Here is a 10,162-nt window from a genome sequence, read left to right as displayed (position 1 = left end):
CGACCCATATAACATGATAACTACAACCCGTGACAACCACGACCCATATAACATGACAACCATGACCTATGACAACCACGACTCATATAACATGACAACCACGGCTCATATAACTTGACAACTATGACCCATGACAACCACGACCCATATAACTTCACAACCACGACCCATATAATATGACAACCATGACCCTTGCTATATGACAATCACAATCCATTTGAAGGGTCGTGGTTCACATGCATAATAGATCGCGGTTTTTATCCACAAAAGGTCATAGTTGATATTTGATTCTACTCCTAAAATGACACAACAAAAAGGATGGGTGGCATGGATTATTCACATACATCAATGTGGGCCCATTTGGGTCATGGTTTGCATGAGTCGTAATTGTCATGTTATATGGGTTGTGGTTGTTATGTTACATGGTTCGTGGTTTGCAACGTGTTCACTTCCTTTTTTACCAAACGATTGGTACCATAGCTTAAGGCCCACAATGGGGTGATCCGATCCAAACACCTTGTCGGTTACCCATATCACATGATAACCACGACCAACATATCATTATAACCACGACCTATATAACAGGATAACTCGACCCATATAACAGGACAACTGCGATCCATACACTACCAAAAAAAGGGGGCAAAGGATACGGACCACGTTAGTTTTTTGTTACGGATATAAACCTTTGTTACAGTTACTATAGTTTTAATCCGTAACAAAAACATAATTGATCTGTAGCTAAAACCTACATCCTCATCAGGACCTTATTAGATATTGATTATGGTTAAGGGGCTCCATGAGGCCCATTAGAATATATGTGTTTGATCTAAGCCGTCTATAAATTCTGATATATAATTTCAGTGGATTAATCCAAAAATTATATAGATTAAAAATATAAGTGGACCACACCATGAGAAATAATAAAAATTAAATTTCTATTGTTAATATGTTGTATAGTCTTTTTAAAACTTAGATCTGACTGATTTTTTACATCAACCTATAAAATAATATTTTAAAATTAATGGACATAGTGGATAAATAACATACATCACAGTGGGCCCCACGTTCAAAAACGCATGGTCCTAATGGTCCGTCCGTCACGCGCCCTCCCCAAAATTTCATTCCGCTTTTTATCTCCCGCCCGCATCCACCCTTTTCTCCCCCTCTTCATCTCTCTCTCTCTCTCTCTCTCTCTCTCTCTCTCTCTCTCTCTCTCTCTCTCTCTCTCGCCACATTGAGGCAACGACGCCCTCCCACCTCATCTTCACCTTCTATGGAGAGCTACACCAAGGAGGACAAACCAGAGAAGAAATTGGACAGTGGAGAGAAGACGAATGACGGATCCATGAGCTGGAAGCTCCCGTTCTTCGCACTGGTAACCCTCCGATACATGAGCGCGACATCCAACATCATACACAACTGTGACGAGGTCTTTAATTACTGGGAGCCTCTACATTTTCTCCTCTTCAAATCCGGATTCCAGACCTGGGAATACAGGTAAACCCTCATTCCATCTCTTTCAATTCTATTTTGAAGTGTCCAAAGTCATTTTCTCGAGTCCAAGATCATTTTCGTGTTCCTCATTCCAAGAACCTAGGTTAGGGTTTTGTCCAATCCCATGATCAGAATACCGCATTCCGTGTTATAGAACCTGGGCAAGATTCAAACATCGTGACGGTCCTGGTTCTGCAAAACACACATCGGAAATCACTTGATTCAGCTGGTTAGGGGTTGTTTGAGTAGGGTGATGATGAAATGTTGATACGGAAACCCCCATGGAAATCAGTCAACACAGAAAATAGTGTAAATGTTACAAGGACTCGTGTCAATGTACCTTATTTGTTGTTCAGCTTGATTTCCATGGAAATGAACCTAAGGGGCTATTTGATTTTCCTAATTACACTGTAAATACCTGCAAATGGCCCATCATTATTTCTTACCATTGTTTGGTCGAGGGAGAATTGCTCCCTCAAAACTGTGTGAATCATCTCTCCTAAAAAAGGGAAGCCTGTGCATTTCTATACTGATAAAAATCGTGAGGCTCACCGTGATGAATATGTCATATCCATGCTGTCCATTGGTTCTGCCAGCTCATTTATAGGGCATGAGCAAAAAAAATGAGGCAGATCCAAAGCTCAAATGGACCACACCACATGAAAGAATGGTCTAAACGGATCCAGCCAACCACTAGGGTCCACATGAACGGTTCAGATTGATGCTCCATACATCCACACATGTAGATGCCCTTGACTCACCTTCCCCCAGTTCTCCCTGAACTACGTGCTTAGAAATGGGTAGGCCCACACGTTTTGAGCTTAGATGGAAAGGGTTAAGAGTCTCTCATGCTACTATATTCATGTGAAGTTTCCTTAAGTGGTTAGGCTTTGAAGCGAGAGCCCAAGTTTTCTTAAACCCTTCATGGAAGATGCATGTGTGCATTTGTGACACCTCACATGTGGGCTGATGCTACTAGTTAGAATTTTCAACCATGTTTTGATGCATCAGGACTAATTCTTAGTTCCTTGTTGATTTCATACAGGGCTAGATTCTACCAGTGGGAAAACCACAGACCTCTGTCTGGAGTTAATAAAGGTACGAGTGGTGGTTTGGCCATTTCTTTCAGTGGTTGTGATGGCAATCAAACTTCTACAGATACATCAATAAGTGGTCGTTTCTTCTGACTCCCCTCTTAATGAATTCAGCAAATGCATGCATTTGTTCATAAGAGATAAATGTGTATACAAAACCAGCAAATGTCTAGAGATGACTGGATGATTCTGGTTTAAACAACTGCATTGCTCTCCTAGAGGTGAATTTAGGATGCTTTGGAATTGTGATTGCTGATTGCTTTGGTTATTTTACAAGAGCCCCACGTCCGCTGTTTAGATGGTCAGGCCATCTATGAATCGGGACTTGTCTGTCTGCTAGGCCAGGGCATGGATGGCTCATGGATCAAAAACAATATTTGATCAGTGCATATTGGAATCTGTCTGGTCTTCCTTTGAATTGACAGTGGGAAAAAAAAAAACAGTTAGTGGCAACACTTAATGAGGAGAAGTGTGGAGATTGTGATCACTGTGACCATCCAATTATGTGGTTCTTGCACCACAGGCCATCCATGATGGGACCCAATAGGTGGATGGTCCCAATTCATATGATATCCTTGTTTTTCTTTTTCTAATTTTGTCAATATAGCTTGATTCCATTCTCTGAGCTTTGTCAAAAAAATTCTCTGCACTTGATGGTGCTTCTTGTGGGAACCAGGGTATTTCTGGAGGAGGTCTTATCACTCATGTTTGGGCAGCTCCCCTGGTTTCTCCTTTCTTCGATTCTCCCACTACTGGTCATTGCTATAACATTGAGTGAAGAGATAAGAATACTAGTTGATAGGATTAGATATTTCAAACTTTTTAATGTTCTTAGGAATTCTCTTTTGCTTTGGAATGAATTTCAAAATATCTGATATAGCTTGACAGTGATTTTCATGCAAACTTTCAGGGAAGGGAATAAGGTGGTTGATGCCTTGATGGTGTTGTGATTGTCAATCTAATGAAATTTTCGATAATAGGTTTTCTCTGCCTGCTAAGGCTAAACTTGCTTTTGTTTTGGATAAGGTTGTGCTATATGATGTTCATTGTTAGCTTTCTTGGTGTAATGTTTTGTTCCCCCATTTTAATTTTCCTTTTTAATCAATAAATTCGGTGGTACCATCCACCTTTCCAAAAAATGGGGCATAAAATATTGCGGAGACTGATATAGGAATTTGATGTTCGGCATGCACAATGCATTTTAATAATGTTTGTGTAGTTAGACTATTTAGTTTTCCTGCAGCTGATGTGATGTATGTTCTTTTTGCATGTTTGGTCATTTTAGTCTTTCTAGAGGGAATTAATGATGTAACCTTATGTTTGATGACATTCAATAGATCCATGATTTTTTTTTTTCTCTCCAATGTTACTAATAGTATGGAACCATGTTTGTCTTTTTTATATCTTGTAAGTTACATTGCCATTGCCATTGCCATACTTGTTTAGGTGTTTCTGGCAACTGACAATGATGAGGGGCCTATTATTTGTTTGCTCCTTCAAGAACAAAAAGTGCTACGCTATGTAAGGCTTCAGACTGATGAGAGTAATAATGAGCTTCTTGTTGATGTTAAACTTCACATGAGCCAGAGCATCCCGCGATTGCTGCTGCTTCTATTATTGTGACACGTCCAAGGTAGTGAGGCTTGATCAACTACAAATTTAGCCACATACCAATTATATGAATCTTACTTCTTGCCATCTTTTTTGTAGAGTGAAAGTTGGACTGCTACCGTTTGTTGACATAGTTGTCTTGGCTTCAGAAAACAACCTTCTTTATGTAAGCTCGTCTTGCGATGGGTTCTTATATTTGCTGGTCTTATAGAACTATGTTGTATTGCTAAGGTCGTGTTCCCTGTTACTCCATAGCATGGGCATGTTTTCAGGCTCTTTCAATTCCCCATGACGTTAATGTGACATTCTGCACTATCTAGTTTTTTAGTATAATTTGTCACTATGAAATACAGTTTCTTCAATCTTTGTTTGTTTTTCTTTGAAATTTTGGTCTTTTTTTTTTCTTTGGGAATTTTCAAATCTAGGTTTAATTTAGGCTTATACGACTTTGAAATTTACAGTTTATTTCTGTTTCGAGGTGTTTAATGTATGCATTAGTTGTCTTGCTTAAATGATTATTTTTTTTTGGGGAAACCTTTGTAAATGGATTATATGCTTCTTTCATACTTTTGCTGTTGACTTTGTAACTGGTCAACTTTTCATTTTTTTCACTTTCTCAGGATTATTGATAAGATATTATGGTTTTGTTGTTTGTAAAACTGCAGTCAGGTAAACAATGCTTATGCAGGTATTATTTGCCATATAGTCTGGGAAAAGGCTTGGTTTCAGATAATGCAGAATCTTCAAATTTGACAACCAATTTCCATGACCTGAAGAGTATTGGATTAGCAGATGCTATTGACAGCAAAATTAATATAATAGTCAATAATGGCCAGGTATTCCTACATCATCATTTCACATTTGAGATTATAGGAAAATAGAATATGACATTGTCCTGGTGTCCTACTCTATCAAAATTTCATTATTTTTTTTAATTATTATTATTTCACTGTATATTGGATTCATTGAGTCTGAGAGTTTGTGTGTGAGTATAGGTATGTCCTTATGAGATTGACTTTTTCCATTAGTCATTAGAGTTGGAACTCAAAATCTGGAATGGAAGGTAATGGGTTGAACATGTCTGGGTGAATTATAATTTGTAAATATCTGGAGTTTCATATTTGTAACTGGAATTTTCATTCAAGGAAGGTTTGTTTTTAGACATTCCTATTCTGCTACAAAAGGAATTTTCATTTGGACATTATAACCCTTTCTTGCCCATTTCTTCATGTGAACCCAATGTCGCCCATGGGAATATACACCAACTCAGTCCTGTCCACCCATTCCAAGAAGGTTTGTTTTTCATTCAAAGAAGGTTTGTTTTTCATTCAAGGAAGGTTATGTCATCTCATGAGTCTTACTTTTTGTAATTTTCTTACCCCTGTAGTGATTATCAGAAGCAGTGGGCCATCATTGAAAGATTACCCTTGTAGTGAGTCCAATCAAGGTATGGATAATCTAAACATTCCATGATGTGGGTCTTGAGCTTGATTGTCCATTCATTTTTCCATATCATCGTGGGTCATGAGCCCAAAAATGAATGGGTGTTCAATAATCATTGTTTCATCTTATGTAATCCATATAAGATTTAAGATTTCGATAGTTTGAACAAATTTATTACTCTGTAATTGAACTTGGTGTATTTTTAGCCTCACAGATCAATGTTGCCACTACAATGTCTTTTCTAGGTCACATTACAGGAAGAGGAAACCAAGTAAAAAAAAAAGTCAAGGCAAGCACCTGGTGTGTCCTCATCGGCGTTACAGGAAGCTCATGACATATTTGGGGATGTTGATGAACTCCTAATGCTTCGCAAATGAGGTCTTCAGAAAGGTGGCAGTTATGATGATTCTGGAGAGTGGAGGGAAAAGAGGCTTGAGGATGAATTTAAACCTCCATTCTTGCGGAGAAGTATATGACTGAAAGGGATGATCGGATACGAGAAATGCTTTGAGAGTGATATTGGCAATTTTGAATCCAATATTGTAGATTCCTTTTATTGATACTTATCGGAAGGAGCTCTGCCTTAGCCTACTGGAAGACCCTGAGCAAGATTTGGCAGATGGTGAAGATAGAGCTGAGAGAATGCCTAAGCTGAAGTGGCTCAAGGTAATTCTCTTGCTCATGCATAGAGTGTGACTATTGCATTATGAGCTCATGGAGTGCTGAAGAGATAACTGCTACTTTTTTCCTTTTCCAGAAACTTTGGGCTATCCAGAACCTTGATAAAAAGTGGTTGTTGCTTCAAAAGCAAAAGAATGCTCTTCAATTGTACTACAATAAGCGCTTTCAGGAAGAAGCTCGAAGGATTGACGATGAGATGAGGCTTGCATTGAATCAGCAGCTTTTCGACTCTATTCTTGAGTCTCTTAAGGTTGCTGAATCCGAAAGAGAGGTTGATGATGTTGATGCAAAATTTAATTTGCATTTCCCTCCAGGTGAAGTGGAAGTGGAAGAAGGGCAGTTTAAGAGGCCAAAACGAAAATCTCTGTATAGTATTTGCAGTAAGGCTGGTCTATGGGAGGTAGCAAACAAGTTCGGGTATTTGTAGGACTAGTAAAGATGGTATGTATATTCTTATCATAACCTTGCATTGGCTTTGAACATAAAGTGTAACCATGCCCCACTTCACTTGATTCCAGCTGGTGGATGAATTGGAAGATGTCAAGGAAACACCTGATGAAATAGCTGCGAACTTTACTTGCGCGATGTTTGAGACTCCTCAAGATGTGCTCAAAGGTGCCAGGCACATGGTATGAATTCTACTTTATTGTTGCCCTGAATCTTAAGTTTCAATATTCGTGTGGAATTTACAGCATATTGTGCTTGGCATTTTTAGCATTTTCATCTTCTTCTTTTTTTTGCATGCTCCAGGTGGCAGTAGAGATCAGCTGTGAGCCATCTGTCAGGAAACATGTTCGCAGTATATTCATGGAGAAAGCTGTGGTCTCAACTAGTCCTACACCTGATGGGAAAACTGCAATAGATTATTTTCATCAGTTTGCAACTGTCAAGTGGTTGGATGAGAAGCCATTCTATCGATTCAAAGATGCACAGTGGCTTCTTATCCAAAAAGCGGAAGAAGAGAAACTCCTTCAGGTTACCATAAAATTGCCAGAAAATATTCAAACTAAGTTAATAAGTGATTCAAATGATTATAACATCAGTGATGGAGTTAGTAAGTTTGCTCAACTTTGGAACGAGCAGCGGAAGTTGATATTGAAGGATGCTTTCTTTAGTTTTCTTCTTCCTTTAATGGAAAAGGAAGCCCGATCCCTCTTGACTGCAAGAGCCATGAATTGGCTGCTTATGGAATATGGGAAACAGTTGTGGAATAGAGTATCTGTTGTGCCATATCAGCAGAAGGACACTGATGCTGGCTCTGAGGATGATGTTGCACCGAGGGTCATGGCCTGTTGTTGGGGCCCTGGAAAGCCAGCAACTACTTTTGTGATGTTGGATTCATCTAGAGAAATGTTGGATGTGTTGTATACGGGGTCCCTCAGTCTTCGCTCTCCAAGTGCTAATGAGCAGCGGTGCAAGAAAAATGACCAACAACGTCTATTGAAGTTTATGACAGACCACCAGCCTCATGTTGTCATTTTGGGAGCAGTGAATTTGAATTGTAAACATCTGAAGGATGACATCTATGAGGTATGCAGTCCAAAATCCTAATTTCTGCTGAATTTATCTAAAGTGATGATGATGACTGACTTGGCTTTATTACTAATGTGCGCGCATGCACTCGATCTATCTCTGTGCATCCACACACGTCTAAAATCATTAAATACAAGTTCTAACATATATTATATGAAAGGCTTTTATCTTTATTTGGAACCATGGTTTTGAGAAACAGTTGCACAAACTTACCTCATTGACTTGCTCTCTCCACTATTCGGTCTTTTTGCTTCTCATGTGAATTAAACTTGGGCAATCATATTCTGACATAATTGCCTTTTATATCACCAAGTTTCCTGCTCCTGTATTATTTGTTTCTTCAACAAATAGTTTTTTTGGTACCCAACGAGGTTTAGGTGAGCGACTATCATGGTGGGTTTGCTCCCTACAGGTGTGGGTTCGACTCCCCTCCTCGGCGTTACCCAATACATGTGGTTGTGGTTACACCTAGAAAACAATGTCTTACCATTGATAAATACCAAAATAGAAGGGGGTCGCCGACTCTATCAATGATGTAGCTGCAGCAACTAAAGCACGTTTAAAGAGTGTTGATTGGTACAAACCAGTGCAACACATCTATAGACGTGCTATGCAGTGGGATCGCCTAAAGGTTACCCTTGAATAAGTGGGCACAAAGCAAGATTAAATTCTCTCCAAATCACATCCTAGGTTTGAACACATGCGACAACCACAAATACAGCACCAACAAGAAAACAATACAAAACAACTTAAAACCAACAACAAACCATCTAAACATGCCAAACCAAATTTCAACCCCCAAAACACCAAAAATCTGAAAGCAGGGCTGCCTCGAGTCAAACAGCTACAGCTACCAAAACAAGTCTTCCGCTGCTCTATATCCAATAACGCCCACAGCCCACTGTTGTTATCCATCCGGCTCTACATCAATCGCCACAACCTCAGCATCTACAACAGAAGACTGTGCAGATTGTAATAGGTCTGAAGCAGAATCACTTCTAACAGAATGACAAACACAACATTCTACAAAGACCAATTGCCATGGAGATCTTTATTTCCATCCATAGAAACCATATGCTTCAGTGTGGTGATCATTTCCTCTTTATCTTACATAATCAATCTGTGAGAATTTTTGAGTTGCTTTCAATGTGAATGTTGTTCATTTCGGAATCCATCTATTATAGCATCTCTTACTTCAGTGAAGTGTTAAAATCATTCACTCTATGGAATCTCTGCAAACACCTCCACTCCGCTTTCCTTTGGATTTCCTCTCGATGATCCATCCACATTTAGTTTAACCCATTTCAACTCTGGCTTATACCATTTAGATATCACATTCTTCTTGAGTAGAGTTGTTCATGAAAAGAAAGTGCCATCGAGCTTACACGAAGCCCGCCTATACATTTCAAACATATGATAAAAACAGGTGCACTCGCATGGTACCGATACCATAACTTGTGGTGGTACTAGGATTCTGTTGGGGCCCACATCAACTGTGTATTCGATCTACTCCATCCATTAAATGATCCCTTCGACTTTAGGTATTAAATCCAAAAAATCATTCAGAAAAGAAATTAAGGTGGGCCACATCACAAAGAAGAGTCGTGAGGGAAACCTACCAATAAAATCTTCACCACTGTTTGTGAGGACCATAGAATTTTTTATACACTATCTAATCCATTCATCAGATGCATCCAGATTTGATGAAGGGAGAAACTAAAAATTAAAACATTGTAATCCTATGTGGGCCACACAATTTTCTCATACCTGATTTTACGCGATTCCCTTATTGTGCCCCCACATAAATTTTATATGAGCACACCTGAAGGGATAAAAAAATTAAAAAACAAAGAAAAAGAAAAAATCTACTACCACTTTTCTTTTTTACCTCAATGAATAGAGGCCAAACTACATATGTCCTTGTAATCCATGTCTTCTTGTTTTTCCCATTCATTTTGAAAAAAACAAACAAACACCATGGGCACTTGCATGAGCAGATGTGCATCTTCTTCTCAAGAAGAATGCAGTGGGAGTTTTGAGTTTAAAAGTCCATCATAGGTTTGAACACATTTTTTAAAAGGATTGTAATTTCTTTTCTTTTTTTTTTACTAATTCTGATTCTGATTCTGATTGTGATTCTGAATACTGGATTTAACAAAAATGATGCCATTACTTCCTAATATCATCTGTACTGATTGAGGGGTTTGTATATTAATTTGCTTTTGTGTTGTTTCTGTTCTTTTGATCTTTGAATTTTGTTATCTGTTTCCTAAATTAGGTTCCTGTTTTTCGTAGTATTCTTC

At 38.7% G+C, this 10,162-nt stretch overlaps 1 protein-coding gene and 1 pseudogene across 1 annotated transcript; both read left to right on the top strand.

The window, feature by feature from the left end:
• Positions 1-1,160: 1,160 nt before the first annotated feature.
• Positions 1,161-4,558, top strand: LOC131220375 (dol-P-Man:Man(6)GlcNAc(2)-PP-Dol alpha-1,2-mannosyltransferase-like). Its single transcript, XM_058215314.1, has 2 exons — positions 1,161-1,500; positions 4,302-4,558. The coding sequence occupies exons 1-2, from the start codon at positions 1,277-1,279 to the stop codon at positions 4,411-4,413; spliced, it is 336 nt and encodes a 111-aa protein (XP_058071297.1). The 5' UTR covers positions 1,161-1,276; the 3' UTR covers positions 4,414-4,558.
• Positions 4,559-4,840: 282 nt separating this feature from the next.
• Positions 4,841-8,172, top strand: LOC131219942 (transcription elongation factor SPT6 homolog; annotated as a pseudogene).
• Positions 8,173-10,162: the final 1,990 nt, after the last annotated feature.

Source organism: Magnolia sinica, chromosome 12, assembly GCF_029962835.1.
Source record: "Magnolia sinica isolate HGM2019 chromosome 12, MsV1, whole genome shotgun sequence".
NCBI lineage: Eukaryota > Viridiplantae > Streptophyta > Magnoliopsida > Magnoliales > Magnoliaceae > Magnolia > Magnolia sinica.
This window is presented reverse-complemented; position numbering and strand designations above follow the sequence as displayed.